The following is a 17,233-nucleotide window of genomic DNA, read 5'->3' as shown; positions in this document are numbered from 1 at the left end:
CACACTTTCCTGTCTACCTCTCTGCAGGAGGTAACAGAAAACATGTACATTATTCACCTTCATGAGAGCCTGGTGGACTTGTCCACATGTGGGTTTAGAAGAATGAGTTGGCTGGTCAACTTGAATATTGTTACTGTAAAGGGGTGGGGGCTGGGGTTAATTTCTGGTAGGACTAGCAAGCTGGCCTTTTGGTATATTAAAGATTTTCTAAAGCAAAGCAAGTTGGGATTTTAATCAAATTTGTAGGCTTTCTAAGTCTAACTTTGCAGAATTGTCTTCTTGTACTGTCCCCTTCCACCTGCACTTAACAGGAGTCAGGACAGGACTGGAGTTAAAACACTTGTAATTTTTTTTTGGCATCCTGATGTCTTTCCTCCTAGATTAGAAAAATTAAAATGTGCTCATAGGGATTGGAGATGACAGCTTTCAAGACATTCAAGTATATAATAACCCATGAATCAATCTATGGTCATATGTCCACATATTACTTTCATAATTTACCATAGCTAAAATGCAGAAACAAGCCAAATACGAGAAAAATTGGCTGAAGGCCTGGAAAATACTGAGTATGTACATGAGAGGGGAACTTTAGGATTACAGTTTGAGGTCTCATGATCTTTTAGGTTTCTAGAAAATTTCTCATTTCCCAGTTTGGTTCTGCTTACTCTGGACACTCTCTCTCTCTCTCTCTCTTTCTCTCTCTGTCTCTCTCTGTCTCTGTCTCTCTCTTTCTCTCTCTCTCTCTCTCTCTCGCACACACACACACATTCTTACAGTGATGGCTGTTACAGATCACTTGGGTCATATGTTTACTTCCTCAGCACTAGTTTTTCTAAAGTAAATTTGGGGTGCAAGACTGTGTGCAGGAGGGAGGATGTGACTAATTGCCCGCTAGCCATTGCTTACTGGCCATATTGACATTTGGGAACATTAATGTCTACAGAGACATTAACATTCCTAAAAGTCAGTAATGTAACATGGAAATATTGATCTCCTCCAATTTTGTGATTTATGTATGTGGGGTATGTGCACACATATGTGCGTACACCAATACTGTGGCTTGAACTCAGTCAGTCTCATGCTCTTGCTTAGCTTTTTCACTCAAGGCTGGTGATCTCCTTCTTGAGCTACACATCTACTTCTGGCTTTTTTGTAGTTCATTGGTGATGAGATTCTTCTAAATTTGTCTGCCTGGGCTGGCTTCTAACTGGGGTCCTCAGAGCTCAGTCTCTTGAGTAGCTAAGATTGCAGGCTTGAACGCTTGGTGCCTGGTTGTTTTTTGTGAAGATTAAGTAAGATAATTGAGCAGTAAGTTCTCAATAAATAATGGTGCCAGTACTTCTCTTTTCTCGTTTGTCTAGCATAGCATTATTATGAATTTTCCACACAAGTATGCACCGAGCTAAGCATCAAACATGGAGGAGCTATCATCACTGCTATTTAGGCATCTGGTCAATCCATATCATTGTGCAATTACAGACACAGTGCCAGCAATGGAAACAGCAAGCTAAGTCTGAACCTTCAGTCTTTAGATACACATTTGGTTCTACCAATAGAATTCTCTCCTACATATTAACTTGTTGGATTTCTTTAGTGATATGTTCTCTTTGGGCTGGGACTACCTGCCTTGTTTGCACAAAGCCATGGCATCATAAAACAAAGAAGAAAAATCTAGATGTGTTGTCAATACGTCTGTAATCCCAGTGCTCGAGAGGTAGAGGCAGGATACTTATCAGTTCAAAGCCATCTGGGATATATAGTCAGACTTTGTCTTAAAAAAAACAACAAGGACTGGCATGGAAGCTGGCTCAGTGGTAGAGCGCTTGCCTCACACGCATGAGGCCCTGGGTTCCATTCCTCAGCACCACATAAGAAGAAAAAAGCTGGAAGTGGCGCTGTGGCTCAAGTGGTAGAGTGCTTGCCTTGAGCTGAAGAGCTGAGGGACAGTGCCCACGCCTAGAGTTCAGGCCCCACAACTGACAAAACACACACACACACACACACACACAACCAACCAAAGAAAAACAGGGACTGGGGATGTAGCTCAGAGATCAAACACTTGCCTTGATTATGCAAGGCCCTGGGTTTGATCTTCAGCAGCACACACATACACACACACACACACACACACACACACACACACACACTCAAAATGAAGAACAAAAACAAAACAAAAAATGAATTCAGTGATAGAGATCAGAGTCGGCTACCTTTCTACATCTTGCCAGGTTCTGGCTGACTGAAAGGCAGAAGGTTGTTATCAAAGCTAGAAAGCGTATGCCCCAAGTTAAGTAGATTTGAGATAAGATGCTTTTGATGATGCATTTTTTCTTTTGTTTCTTTTTTAGAAGAACGTAGTGTGCCTCTGCCTGGGGACAAATTTCTATTGAAGTACCAGAGCAAAATCTTCTATAACGAGAGGAAAAAGAATATATAAATCCAACACAGACCAAAATGTCCATTCCAGGCTTCCCTGAAGATATTGGGAAAAGTGAGGAGATTTGTCTTTTCCCAGTGCATAGGGAAAGCCAGCCCTTTGGACTTCTTCCTATCCATGGCCTTCAGCAGGATGTCAGCTAGTTCTTTCTGAATGAGACTGACTAAGACAGTAGAAAAGGGATGAGGATTTCCTTAGGCTTTAATCCTGCAAGTGAGTAGAAGAGACAAGAGAAGAAAGAGGCCTTTATGGTCCTTTCTCTGAGAGAACTCGCTGCAAAAGCCAGACTTTCCCTACTGCCAACACTCATGTTCTCTCATGCATTATAATGCTACTGGGGATGGCTGTCCTTTTTCTCTACTAAAAGCTCTCTTCTATTAAACAAGCTTTAGGAGGAAGCACCAGAGTCCAAGACTAGGAAAAAAACACCCCCTTATAGTAATAAGAAAAAAAGTTACTTCTCATTTAAAAACATCTTGAAGGGGGGCTGGGAAGGTGGCTCAGTGGTAGAGCGCTTGCCTTGCATGCCTGAGGCCCTGGGTTCAATTCCTCAGCACCACATAAGAAAAAAGAAAAAAGCCGGAAGTGGCGCTGTGGCTCAAGTGGTAGAGCGCTAGCCTTGAGCTGAAGAGCTGAGGGGCAGTGCTCAGGCCCAGAGTTCAGGCCCCATGACCGGACCCCAAAAAAAAAAGACTAAAAACATCTTGAAGGGATCATAAATTCAATTTAGCGTGCTGTGGAGGGTAACATTTGAGGTCAACACATCACAGATGATACTGGGTTTTTTTTCCCCCATACAATGAATTTTCCTTTCTGTCATGGTGACGGACCTATTGTTTTTCCTGCTTTTGTGTGTGTGTGTGTGTGTGTGTGTGTGTGTGTGTGAGTGTGCGTGCTGATACTGGGGCTTGAACTCAAGGCCTAGGCGCTCTCCCTTAGCTTTTTCACTCAAGGTTGATCCTCTGCTTCTGAGTTTTGGTGGTTAATTGGAGATAAGAGTGTCACAGACTTTGCTGCCAAGGCTGGCTTCTAAGTAGCTAGAATTGATTACTGGGTATGAGCCACTAATGCTTGGCAATCCAAGTTTCTATTGGATGGACTACGAGTATGATTTATATAATGTGAATCTTTTTTATTTCATATTATGCGCTTATAGAAGCTCTTTAAACTCAGGCTAACTGTATTTGAAAGCTGGCTAGGACCAAGCCTTTGAAGGCAAGAACAATGTTTACTATGCCTTGCCTTCCACTCAATAACTACCTTCCACCATCCATTCAACTAACTCTATTTTCTGAAAGAGGATCTCAGGTGATCAGGAGCTCTATTCTCCTGCCTCAGACTCCTGAGTACTGGGATCATAGGTGTGCGATACCACATCCGCCATGGCTTTTATTTTCTAGAGCTCACAAGAGTCTCTTGGCCAAGTGAAAGTTATCTACAGAACTAGTGTGTAGTTGTTTCTGAAAAGTGGTTAACAGAAGAGGACTTAAGGAGGATGGGGACAGAATTCCAAGAGAAAAGTCGAGGGTTAGAGACAGATTTGAGGCTAGGTGTGTAGCTCAGGGGTAGAGCACTTACCTAGCATAGAAGAGGCCTTGACATTGACTCCCACCATCACAAAATGACAAGTTGACTGAATTTCTCTCACAGCAGCCAGAGGCTCACCAGCCTGGGAAAAACAATGCAAGGTTTTCAAACCAAAAATATAGAGGATTGGATTTGTACAGGCAAAGTTGTGGGAGTCATTAGTGCTGGGAATAACATTAGTGATAATCTAGTTGAATACTCCTCTGTCCATATTATACATTTTAGCACAAATAAGCCAAAGACTTATCTTAGTTTTAATACATAGTTTGTGATTTACTATTGAGCTAAAAATATGAAATGACTCCATTTCCTTGCCTTTCATCTCCAATATGGCATAGTAGAACTGGCTAGGACCATTGTGACAGCTGCAAGTTACTCTCGCACATGAATATTAATAGCAACATTATTCACAATAGTCCCAAAGTGGAAACAACCTAAATGCCTATCAGTTAATGGCGGGATAAACCAAATGTGGTACATCCATACCATGGAATGTTGTTCCACTGTAAGAAAAGAATGAATTAATTACACACACCATAATGTTGATGACCACTGAAAGCATTGTCATAAATGAAGGACACTAGCCATGAAAGATCACGCATTGTACAATCTGTTTAGCTGAATTATCTAAAATAGACAAACCCATAGATTCAGAAAGAGTAGTGGCTAGAGGGAGGGAAAGTGGGAGATGACTATTAATATGAGATTTCTTTTGAGGGTAATAAGAATATTCTGGAATGAGATCACAGTGATGGTTGTAAGTATTGTAAAAGAAAAGCATAGAAGAGCACCTTAGCCAAGGAGGGGCAATCCAGTCATATGTGGGTCAGGAGTGGGCACAGCAGGCTATCTGTAGGGAAGGATTTGAAGAGGGGGTAGATGTTGGCCAAGGAGAGAAGGAGGGGGCTTCTAAGGAGAGAATAACAGATATGAAATCCTGAGTTAAGGAATCACCTCGTGAACTGAGAGTTCAGAGAAGGTCAAGCTATCTAGAGCATCAGCGCATCAGTGAGAAGGAGGAGGAGGAGGAGGGTCAGTGGCTGCCAGTGAAGGGAAGGTGGGACACAGCTTGATCAGTAGGGCTCAGTGGCCTACACTGAATGTGCTGATCTTTATCCAAAGAACATTTGGAAGCCTTTGAAGTGCTCAGATGTAGGTGGGGGAGTCATATGATTATATTTTGCTTGATTTTATATGTTTTTACTCTTTCAATTTTTTTGGTTGATTATGGGATGTGATTACAGGGCCTCACTCTAGCTAGGTAAGTAATCTATGATCTAAGCCACACCCCCATCTCTTTTAGCTTTATTTTTCAGATAGCGTTTGGTAGGGACAAGAGTCTCCTAAAGAACTACCCTAAAGAATAGAGCGCTTCAGTTAAAAAAAAGTTTCATAAGGGCATTTCAGTTTCATTGAATCTTTGGGTGTGAGAGAGAGGGGGGAGTGGGGGGAGGAAGGGGAACAGGGAGAAGGAGAAGAGAGAGGGAGAGAGAGAGAGAGAGAGAGAGAGAGAGAGAGAGAGAGAGAGAGCCCTGGGGTTTGAACTATGGCCATGAACTCTTGCTTAACCCTCCTACAAGGCTGGTGCTCTGCCGCTTGAGCGGTACCTCCATTTGAAGCTTTTTACTAGTTGATTGGAGATAAGAGTCTCTTTTAATTATCTGCCCAAGCTTGCTTCAAACTGGGACCCTTAGATCTCAGTCTCCTGAGTAGCTAGGGAAGACAAACATGAGCCCTGGTCCAGCTCAGATGGAGTCTCTTGGACTTTTCTCTTCTGGTTGGCTTTGAAATGTGATCCTCTAGGAAGTGGTGCTGTGGCTCAAGTGGTAGAGCGCTTGCCTGGAGTTGAAGAGCTGAGGGACAGCGCCTAGGCCCAGAGTTCAAGCCCCACGACCGACAAAAAAAAAAATGTGATCCTCCAAGTCTCAACCTCCTGAATGTCCTGTTTTTTAGAATCTTTGCCAGCTCCAAGATTTTGTTTTTTCTTCCTAGGTTGGTTTTTTGTATATACCATCAATATCTCAAGTCATGTTTATCAAGATCAGCACTCAGAATCAAAGGAGAGAGAGAGAGAGAGAGAGAGAGAGAGAGAGAGAAAGGATAGAATTATTCCATTTGTCTCTGCCCCAAATCATAAACAAAATTTTGTTGAAATGATAACTATGAGGAGTTTGACTACATTTCCCTCATTTTGTATTATGTATTTATTTTCTAAAAGATCACAGCTTGATTTACTAATTGAAAAATGTGTCATCTTTCCCCATAGCAGGTGCTTAGCCATGCAGATTTCTGTCTTGCATACTGTCAGTCCTTGAGAGATAGCAGAAGGCTGAAAAAAATGCCTTGTTTATTTCTTAGAAGTCTTGGACTATAGTTTCGGCCTTGCCACTGTTGGCTTAGGCAAGTCTTTTAACTTTTTAAAGTCATTTTTTGTAAACATTTTTATCTTATATAGAAATAGAAATATATCAGGGGCTGGGAAGGTGGCTCAGTGGTAGAGCACTTGCCTTGCATGCCCGAGGCCTTGGGTTCGATTCCTCAGCACCACTTAAGCAAAATGAAAAAAGCCAGAAGTGGCGCTGTGGCTCAAGTGGTAGAGTGCTAGCCTTGAGCTGAAGAGCTGAGGGACAGCGCCCAGGCCCAGTGTTCAGGCCCCAAGACCGGACCCCCCCCAAAAAGAAAAGAAATAGAAATATATCATATAAATACAAATATGAAGAGAAGAGACAAAGGGATAGGGTGGTTTCCCAGGTTGCTTATAGATCTGAGATTTAATATTGTATCATTGTTGAGCTGAGTCAAGCAGAGCTGTTTCATATCTTAATCCTCCTTCCTTCCCTACCTCCTTCCACCTCTACCTCCAGTCCAATGATGGTAGGCAGTATCCAACGATGGTGGGAAAATAGGAGTCAGACAATCAGGTATCACAATGTGAAATCTCAGTAAACTGCATTGAAATGGACTGGAAAATAGTCTCTTGAGCCACTGGGAGAAACTGTTTCTGGAACAATTTTCAATTTCAGATTGTTCATCCAGTATGTGTTTATTTACTTGTTTACTTTCTATTCTGTTTCTGGGTTTTTTGTTTGTTTGTTTGTTTTTTTGGTCCTGGGACTTGAGCTCTAGGCCTGGGCGCTGTCCCTCAGCTCTTCAGCTCAAGGCTAGCACTCTACCACTCGAGCCACAGCACCACTTCTAGTTTTCTAGTGGTTTATTGATGGTAAGAGTCTCACGGAGTTCCCTGCCCAGGCTGGCTTTGAACAGTGATCCTCAGATCTCAGCCTCCTGAGTAGCTAGGCTTACATGCGTGAGCCACTGGCGTCTAGCTCTGTTTCTGAACTAGTTGTTGATGTGTTATTCTCAAGATTGGCCCCAGAACATGGCTATCATTACCTCTGGCAGTGCAGATATACATGTGTTTTCAATTAAACTTTAGGGACGTTCAGAGCTCCAGGCTATGAACTTCAAAGACTGATTGCTACATATGTGAGAAACTCTGGCTTGTATGTGATCAGCCTAAATGGACTACACGGCATCTCTTTCGTTTAAAAGAGTAGGGGAGGGATATACATGGGTAACTCATGGCCTACTGCATCAGTCACAGTTCTTCAAAAAATTGGTTTTTCTACAGAGAAACATCTACTATTTTTGTTTCTTTAAATCATAATCTGGGGCCTGGGGGTGTGGCTTAAGTAGTGGAGCACTTCCTTAGCAAGTACAAGGTCCTGAATTCAAACCCCAGTACCAATATGCATATGTGTGTGTATAAAATAATGATTCAGAATACTGAATGATGTGCATGTGTGTGTATGTTGGTGACATGTTAATTTAGGAGGGCTTAGAATATGGCTTAGTGGTAGAGTGCTTGCCTAGCATATATGAAGCCCTGGGTTCGACTCCTCAGTACCATATACACCAGAAGTGGCGCTGTGGCTCAAGTGGTAGAGTGCTAGCCTTGAGCAAAAAGAAGCTCAGGGCCAGTGCCCAGGCCCTGAGTTCAAGGCCCAGGACTGGAAATAAAAGAGAGAGGAAATGTGATAAATACATTTCAGAAGAACTTTTTTTTTGTTTGTTTCAGTCCTGGTTCTTGAACTCAGGGCCTGGACACTGTCCCCAAGCTTTGTCTGCTCCAGGCTAGCCTTCTACCACTAGAGCCATAGCTCCATGTCTGGCTTTTTGGGTGGTTAATGATGAGTTTCAAACTTTCCTGCCTGGTCTGGCTTCAAACTGTGATCCTCAGATCTCAGCCTCCTGAGTAGCTAGGATTACAGGCGTGAGCCACTGGTGCCCAGCTCAGGAGGGCTTTTGAACCCACTTCTAAGATGTTTCACTCACATAACTGCTAGCAGGAGGCTTCACATCTTTGTGACATGGGCTTCTCTGCAGGGCTGAGTGAACATTCAAGTGGCATGGAAACTGTCTTCCCTAAGATTTAGTGAGCAATCCAAGAGACACAAAAAGGAGGAAGCTGCAGTACCTTTTATGACAGTCTTGGAAACCACCGACTATCATGTCTACCATATTCTCTGTGTTAGAAGTGAGTCACTCAGTCCAGTTCATACGCAGGAAGAGGGAAATTAAGCTCTTCCTTTTCGAAAGGAGGAGTATCGAAGAATTTGTGAGTGTGTTTATAAACCACTACAAGGAGAAACAGAGGTAGTTAAGAAACAGTTAAACACTAGGTGTGAGAATCAGAGGGGCTCTTTGGTAGCTTCCCCAGCCCTTCTGTCCTGCAGTGGGAGAGCAAACCTACTGGGAAGCAAACTCAGGAATATGCAGAGCAAACTCAGGGTCTGACTATTGGGTCATCAAACTTTAATGATGGTTGAATGCTCAGTACAGACTGGTGTGTAATGCTAAGGTCAGGTCTCTAGTTGGGAAAACCTGAGATCCTAAATGTGAGATAAGAACATTAGAGTAGATGCTTCTGGAATTTTTTTGTACCTGTCCTGCAGCTTGAACGTAGTAGGGTCAGAGTGCTGCTGTCCCTGAGCTTTTGTGCTCAAGGCTAGTGCTTGAGCCATAGCTCCACTTCTGGCTTTTTCGGTGGTTAATTGGAGGAGAGATTCTCTTGGACTTTCCTGCCTAGGCTGGCTTTGAACCATGAACCTCAGATCTCAGCCTCTTGAGTAGCTAGGATTACAGGTGTGAGCTACCAATGCCCAGTTGCTTCTGGAAAATTTAACTTTGTAAACCCTCTGATTCTTCGAAGCCTACTGATGTGGTGCACCCTTTCCTATTAAGAGAAACCCCTTTCCCCCATTGGGGACAGAACTCAGGCAGGCGCTCCATCACTGGAGCCATGCCCTCAGCCTTTTTGTTTGTATTTCGGTTGTAATATATGGGCCTCACTAACTTTGCCATGGGGTGGCTTTGAAATTTTGATCTTTCTCTCTCCACCTCCTGAGTAGCTGAGATTATAGGCATGTACCAACACACATTCCTGCTAGGAGCTAGTCCTTTCCCTGGATGGGAACTCAATGGGGCCTAGCCCTTACAAGACACAACCCTCTTCCCTTAAAATCTGCCCTATTTCCCCTCTTCAATCTTGAGTTAAATCCCAGCATCACCTCGTTGGGGATGTGCCAGGCTACACAGAGAAAAAAAGACCACACAAAGGAGGCTGCTACCACCAGCCCAACCATGCTGGAGCTTTAAGGAGAATGCCCACCTGCCTCTTTCCTTCTTGCCAGCCTCATGTGTCCTTGGACTTGTTCCAACAGCCTGTTAAAATATAATGCGTTATATTATGAAGTTGTAGGTGTGGAGAGAAATACTTCATCTGAGGATATCAGAAAGATATGTCAGGAAGTGGCGCTGTGGCTCAAGTGGTAGAGCGCTCGCCTTGAGCTGAAGAGTTGAGGGACAGCGCCCAGCCCAGAGTTCAGGCCCCACCACCGACCAAAAAAAAAAAGGAAGGAAGAAAGAAAAAAACCCATAAAGAAATGTTAGAGCCCAGCACTCATGGCTCTATGCCTGTAATCCTAGCTACTCAGAAGGCTGAGATCTGAGGATCGTGGTTTGAAGCCAGCCTATGCAGGAAAGTCTATGAGACTCTTATCTCAAGTTTGACACCAAAGAAGCTGGAAGTGGTGCTGTGGCTCAAGTGGTAGAGTGCTAACCTTAAGAAAAATTGCTCAGAGACACTGCCCAGGCCCTGAGTTCAAGGCCTAGGGTTGGCATCGAAAGAAAGGAAGGAAGAAAAAAAGAAAGAAAGAAAGAGAAAAAGAAAGAAGGAAGGAAAGAAAGAGAGAGGAAGAGAGGAAGGAAGGAAGAAGGAAGGAAGGAAGGAAGGTGGGTGGGTGGGTGGGCGGTCAGGCAGACATCAGAAACTACCACTAAAGTGGCATCTTGATGGATAAGAATCCTGAGAATACAAAAGAAGCAGAGAGAAAAGTTGAGTGAATTGATGAAGCATATGAGGTGTTAGCAGATGGTAAAAAATGGTATAGTGATGACATCCATGGCAAAGAATTCAGTGATAAAGGAAGAGGCAGAAGTCTTTTATTTTTTTTTTTTTTGGGTCCGGTTGTGGGGCCTGAACTCTGGGCCTGGGCACTGTCCCTTAGCTGTTCAGCTCAAGGCTAGCGTCACTTCCGGCTTTTTTCTTTTTGCTTATGTGGTGCTGAGGAATTAAACCCAGGGCCACATGCATGCAAGGCAAGCACTCTACCGCTGAGCCACCTTCCCAGCCCAGAGGCAGAAGTCTTTTTGACAGTTTGAGTTTGGTTTCAGATTCTGGAACCCAGATCATATGTTCAAGGAGTTATTTTTAGTAGAAGGGACCTGTTTTTATCCAACTTTTTTTTTTTCAGTTGTGGGGTTTGAACTCAGGACCTGGGCACTATCCCTGAGCCTCTTTGTGCTCAAGGCTAGTGCTCTACCACTTGATCCACAACACTACTTCCAGTTTTTGAGGGGTTAATTGGAGATAAGAATCTCATGGGGACTTTTCTGCCCGGGTTGGCTTCCAACCACCATCCTCAGATCTCAGCTTCCTGTGATGGTTGTGAGCCATTGGCATCCAACTGTTTTGAAGATGAATTTGGTGATTGGGGGTGGGGGTTCTGAAAGGGGTCTTCAAGGAAGCAGAAGCCAAGGTGTGGGCTCATATTTTTCTCTGCCTGTAGTAGATTCACATCTTTTTGAGGTGTGTTTCCTTTGTTTGATATGAGAATCACTACATTTGGTTCACTAGGTCATGAGGTGGGGAGATTTTACTTCATTCTTTTCTATGACATTTGGAGCCAGAGGAACGGGCAACTTCAAATCTGTATCAAGCTGGACACTGATGGATCATAACTGTAATCCTAGCTACTCAGGAGGCTGAGATCTGAGGATTGTGGTTCAAAGCCACCCGGGCTGTAAAGTCGATGAGACTCTTATCTCCAATAAACTACTCAAAAAAAAAAGCCAGAAGCAGGGGCTGGGAAGGTGGCTCAGTGGTAGAGCGCTTGCCTTGCATGCATGAAGCCTGGGTTCCATTCCTCAGCACCACATAAGCAAAAAGAAAAAAGCTGGAAGTGGCGCTGTGGCTCAAGCGGTAGAGCGCTAGCCTTGAGCTGAAGAACTGAGCGACAGCGCCCAGGCCCAGAGTTCAAGCCCCACGACCAGAGCTGTAGCTCAAGTGATAGAGCACTAGCATTGAGCAAAAAGCTTAGGGACAGCATCTAGGACCTGGAGTTCAACCCTAGAACTGGTACACACACACATACACACACACACACACACACACACACACACACACACACTGCAATGCAACGTGGTAGAATGCCTACTTAGCATGCATTCTTAGCAGTTCAGACTTTAGTAACACTAAAAAGCAAATCTGTATCCATTTCTACTAAAATACTTAACAGCAGAAAAATCACTACAAAAAGAATAGTTGGGAATGGTCAAAAAAGAGAAGGCATTAAAAAAGATAAGTAGTAGGAAGTGGCGCTGTAGCTCAAGTGGTAGAGTGCTCGCCTTGAGCTGAAGAGCTGAGGGACAGCGCCCAGGCCCAGAGTTCAAGCCCCACAACTGACAAAAAAAAAAAAAGATAAGTAGTGAAAGTATTTAACATTAAGTGTTAACCAATAACAAACACCATTTGAAGATTAGCAAGAACATTTTTTCAAGATTTTTAAATGACCTTGACTTTCAGTGGACTTAATCTATAGTACTTATTATTATTATTTTTAACTATCTTTAAGTAGTTGTACAAGGGGCTGGGAAGGTGGCTCAGTGGTAGAGTGCTTCCTTGCATGCCTGAGGCTCTGGGTTCGATTCCTCAGCACTACATAAGCAGAAAAAGCTGGAAGTGGTGCTGTGGCTCAAGTGGTAGAGAACTAGCCTTGAGCTGAAGAGCTGAGGGACAGTGCCCATGCCCCCAGTTCAGGCCTCACGACCGACAAAAAAAAAAGAAAAGAAAAAGAAAAGGTAGTTTTACAAAGGAGTGGCCATTTAACAAAGCAGTTTATGTATACAATGCATTTTGTTCAATGTCATCTTGACATTTTCACCAATCCCTCCCAACCTACCACTTCCCTCACTTTTTTTTTTGCCAGTCCTGGGGCTGGGGCTTGAACTGAGGGCCTGGGCACTGTCCCTGAGCTTCTTTTGCTCAAGGTTAGCACTCTACCACTTGAGCCACAGCACCACTTCTGGCTTTTTCTGTTTCTGTGGAACTGAGAAATCGAAGTCATGGCTTCATGCATGCTAGGCAAGCACTCTACCACTGAGCCACATTCCCAGCCCTTCCCTCACTTACAAAAATTTATAGTATTTATAATTAGAGCCTCTATTTTCCATGGACTCTTGTTTCTATTGTTGGGATAGCAAAACATGATTGTTTTAAAAATTGTTGTAAATGTTGTATGCACTTTGCTTTTTTTTTATTAGCTATAATCCAAAGTGAGCCCTGTAACTCTGTGTGTGACTCAGGACTTCCTGATTGTTAGACATAGGTGCTCTACCACTTGATCCATGCCCCCAACACTTTTTGTTTTAGATATTTTTCAGATAGGGTCTTACTTTTTGCCTTGACCATGATCCTCATATTTATATTTTCTGTTGATGGGGTGATTGGCACATGGCATTGTACCTCGATTTTCCTTTCTTTTTAATTTTTTCTTAGGTTTCCTTTTTTTGGTATCTCCAGTTACTGGCAGAAGGCAACAGCTCAGTAAAAAGTAATTGGATGTCATGGAAAATAAGGTCATAGGGTGAACCCCTTTTAAAACTGGCCTTGAAACTGAGGGTCAGCCAAGATGTGCAACAGTCAAACACTAGGGGGCAGGCCAAGATTAGAAGAGGAACAATTTTTTTTTTCACATTAGGTCAGTGTTTTTTAGCTTTGGTTTACATTGGCATCATAGGTGCGCCGATTTAAGTGCCAAAATCCAGGCTGCACCCATGACCAAATCAAAATCTTCAGAAGATGAGTCCCAGACATTAGTATTTCGGAAAACTGCTCAGGAGGTTTCAAAGTGGGTGGGGGTTAAGGATGAGGAGAGTTCAACTGGGCGGAGCCCTGCCTTGCCTCTACATCACGCCGCGGAAGTGTGGCGTGTTCCAATTACTCAACAATGGCGCGAAGCGGCTCGTCATTTGGTTAGCAACGTCCCTCACGTAACTGATTGAGTGGGAAGTTTCACAGACCCAGGCTCCAGCCTTCCGCCAATGAACGATCAGAGGCTGCCTGGCGCAGCGTGGTAGTCCCGCCCCCTGAGCAGCGTGGTCCCGCCCTCTTCAGAGGCTCCGCCTGCTCACCGCGAGGCCCCGCCCCCGGGGCAGCCTTCTGCCAGGGCGCGGTCCGGGGAACCTGATCCAGGGTCCCCAGCTCGCGCCCGGCGCCCGAGCTGGGACTGGCGCTTTTCTCTGGTCTGTTTCCCTTCGCTGAGCAGCACACGGCTGTTCTGCAGCCGGGAGCAGGATGAGACGAGCAACACAGAGGTAGGTGGCAGGGCGTGGGAGGGCCTGGCCACACGATGTCCCTGAGTACCCACGCCCTCGGTACCAGCTGGGAGGCGGCTGGGCGGAAGAAGCAGATCTTGGCGGGCTAAGCCAACAGGTTGGGCCTTAGGGCTGGAAGATAAAGTTGTGCCTGTTCACCACGAACCTTTATGGACTTGGGCCCATCCACCTCGATTGGGGGCACGCTGGCTCACTACAGCGATATGTAGTATGGAGTCTGCTATTAAAGGCAAAGCAGTACTTGTAAGGGAGGAAGTTGGGTGTTCCCCCTGAAATTCCTTTCTTGTTGCTCATCGAGGGTGTGGGTGGCAACTATTTTGGGGTAGCCACTTGTCAAAAAGCTAGTATTTGGAGTTCTACCTGACCTTGCCAACTGCTACTCTTCATGAAGAACATTTTTAGGGTTAAGTGCGTGACACACTTGGAATCTGACTTAAGTATTAGCACATGGGCAAAGATTTCAGGGTAACTTTGGCCCTCAGCGGATTTACTATTGTGTAACTTGGCACTTACTGCAACTTGTTTTTCCTTCCTTCCTTCCTTCTTTCCTTCCTTCCTCCCTCCTTCTGTCCTTTTTCTTTCTTTTCTTTTTTCTTTTTTTTTTTGAGACAGCATCACTATGCAAGCCTGGCCTTGAATTCTCAACCCTGGCTATGGCACCACTTATAGCTGGAACTTCACCTTAAAGAGCAGCGAGACCCTTGTAGGGGAGGTGTTTGAATTGGACCCACTTGGCTAAAAATGGCTTTTGGTACCAGCTGGTACTGTTAAAGACTGATGGTTTTATTTTCTGGTGCTCTCCCTCCCCCATCCCCATGTCTGGTGCTCTACCACTTGAGCTATCACTCTACTTCTGGCTTTTTGGTGGTTAATTGGAGATGACAGTCTCACAGACCTTTCTGCCCGAGCTGGCTTTGAACTATGATCCTGAGATCTTAGGCTCTTGAGTAGCTAGTATAACAAGTATGAGCCATCTGTGCTGGGGTTGAACTGAGGCTTTTAGACTTCTGAGTGTTGTCTGTCCCCAACGCACTTTTCCAAATTCTTTCTGCTGCTTTGGGTTTTAGTGTTCGATTCTACCTCTGTGCCTATCACTCTGGTGCTGCCCAGAGAGGTTCTGACAGATGTTTAAATGATATCAGCAGTCTTTTGGTAGTCCTGGACCGCTCACAGGTCCTGGGAATGTTACAATCAGTTAGATGGCTTAATTCGATTCCTCATAGTACCTAGAGTGTTGTACTTTTCTTTTGTAATAATGGATTTGAACTTGGGCCCTTGAGCTTGGTAGGCAGGTGCTCTATCACTTGATCTTCATCTCCATCCCTTTTTTACCCTCTAGTTATCTTTCAGATAGGGTCTTCGCCTGAGACTAGATTTGACTTCTAGATATGGCATCCTGGATGGCTGAAATCACTGGTGTGCCACCAGGCCCAGCTTCCTTGTTGAGATGGGAGATCAGGTTTGTCTAGGCTGCCCTTGAACTTTGATCTTCCTAATATCTGCCTTCTGGGCAGTTAGGATTAACAACCTGAGGCACAACACTTTATTACTCTGTTTGAAGACAGGTTGAAAGTACAATAAGAGCACGGGCTCTGTGAAAAGCCATGGTTTGCCACGAGACCTTGTGTCCTTCACCCCCCCATTTAGAAGTTCTCCTTTGCATTGAACTTCCATAATCTTTGGCACCTTTTCTTGTGAGGCCTCTGGAAGCTTGCACAGGTGTCCCGTCAGTGTCTAAGGAGACAAAGACTGAGATGAGTAGCTTGGTTGACTCATGTGCATCCTGTAAAGCTATAAAGCTTTTGTTTCAAACTCATAAGCGTCACCTGACTTTGTTTAGTCTGTAGATTGAGGGATTTCCTCAGAGTGGAGGATTTATGAGTAACATTTCTTTTTTTTTTTTTTTTGGGTCGGTCGTGGGGCTTGAACTCTGGGCCTGGGTGCTGTCCCTCAGCTCTTCAGCTCAAGGCGAGCGCTCTACCACTTGAGCTACAGCGCCACTTCCAGTTTTCTGGTGGTTTATTGGAGATAGGAGTCTCACGGTCTTTCCTGCCCGGGCTGGCTTTGAACCGAGATCCTCAGATCTCAGCCTCCTGAGTAGCTAGGATTACAGGCGTGAGCCACCAGCGCCCAGCACATTTCTTATTATTACACCCATAAAGGCTTCCTTGCTACCCAAGGCTTCCTGGGACCCAAGATGGAACCATGCCATTTCTATTCACAGTTCCAGTTACTCTGACTCCCTAGGCCAGCAATGGAGAGAGAGAGGAGGAGAGAGGGATTTTTGGTCTTCTTTAGTGGGAAATGTTCAAGGGTTCATGCAGATTCTTCTAAATGCTTAGGAGGTTTTTAGTTGTTGTTGTTGTTGTTGTTGGTGGTGGTGGTCTTGGGGCCTGCACTGTCCCTGAGCTTTTCAGCTCAAGGCTAGCGCTCTACCACTTGAGCCACAGTGCCACTTCCAGCCTTTTCTGCTTATGTGGTGCTGAGGAATCAAACCCAGGGCCTCATGCATGCAAGGCAAGCACTCTACCACTGAGCCACCATCCCAGGCCGCTTAGGAGTTTTGTTGTGAGGTTCTTTTGGTTTTCTCGGTGGTTGAGTAACCCTGAAAAACTGAGGGTGTTGATTAAACCATGTTCCCACACCCTCCACCTCTACACTGAGCCAGAGTGCTAGTTCATTGGTACTGGGGGAAATCATCTGAAATTAAAGGTTAGGTGTTTTTCTTTCTTTTTTTTTTTTCTTCTGGTATTGGAGATAGAACTCAGGGTCTTGTGCTTGCTTGGTTGAGCAATGCTTCTGGTTCTAAAAACCTCAGTTTCTCCAACTAGGTTTTAAATAAAAGCTAAGCACTGGTGGCTCCTGCCTATAATCCCTAATTACTCAGGAGGTGGAGCATTAGCCTGGAGCAAAAAAAGCTTGGGTACAGTGGCTCAGGCCCTTAGTTCAAGCCCTAGGATAGGAAAAAAAAAAAGCCGGCACCAGTGGCTACTAGCTACTCAGGAGGTTGATATCTAAGGATTGCAGCTCAAAGCCAGCCCAGGCAGGAAAGTCTGTGAAACTCTTTATCACCAATTAACTACCAAAAAGCTGGAAGTGAAGCTGTGGCTCAAGTGGTAGAATGCTAATTTTGAATGAAAAAGCTGAAGGACAATGTGCAGGCCCTGAGTTCAAGCCCCAGTACTGGCACACACACACAAAATATAAGGGCCCATGAGATTACTGAAAGCGGATGGTCTATGGACTTCTTGA

General features: G+C 44.6%; 1 protein-coding gene across 1 annotated transcript in view; it reads left to right on the top strand.

The window, feature by feature from the left end:
- Positions 1 to 13,801: 13,801 nt before the first annotated feature.
- Acot9 (acyl-CoA thioesterase 9) overlaps positions 13,802 to 17,233 on the top strand; it is a 34,122-nt gene continuing 30,690 nt past the window's right edge. Inside the window, exon 1 of the mRNA XM_013026543.1 lies at positions 13,802 to 13,960. Within this exon, the coding sequence (XP_012881997.1) occupies positions 13,941 to 13,960 (20 nt within the window). The 5' untranslated portion in view covers positions 13,802 to 13,940. The remainder of the gene's footprint in view (positions 13,961 to 17,233) is intronic.

The sequence above is a fragment of the Dipodomys ordii genome, unplaced genomic scaffold (assembly GCF_000151885.1).
Source record: "Dipodomys ordii isolate 6190 unplaced genomic scaffold, Dord_2.0 Scaffold94, whole genome shotgun sequence".
NCBI lineage: Eukaryota > Metazoa > Chordata > Mammalia > Rodentia > Heteromyidae > Dipodomys > Dipodomys ordii.
The sequence above is the reverse complement of the archived record's forward strand: the minus strand, read 5'-3'. Positions and strand labels throughout refer to the sequence as shown.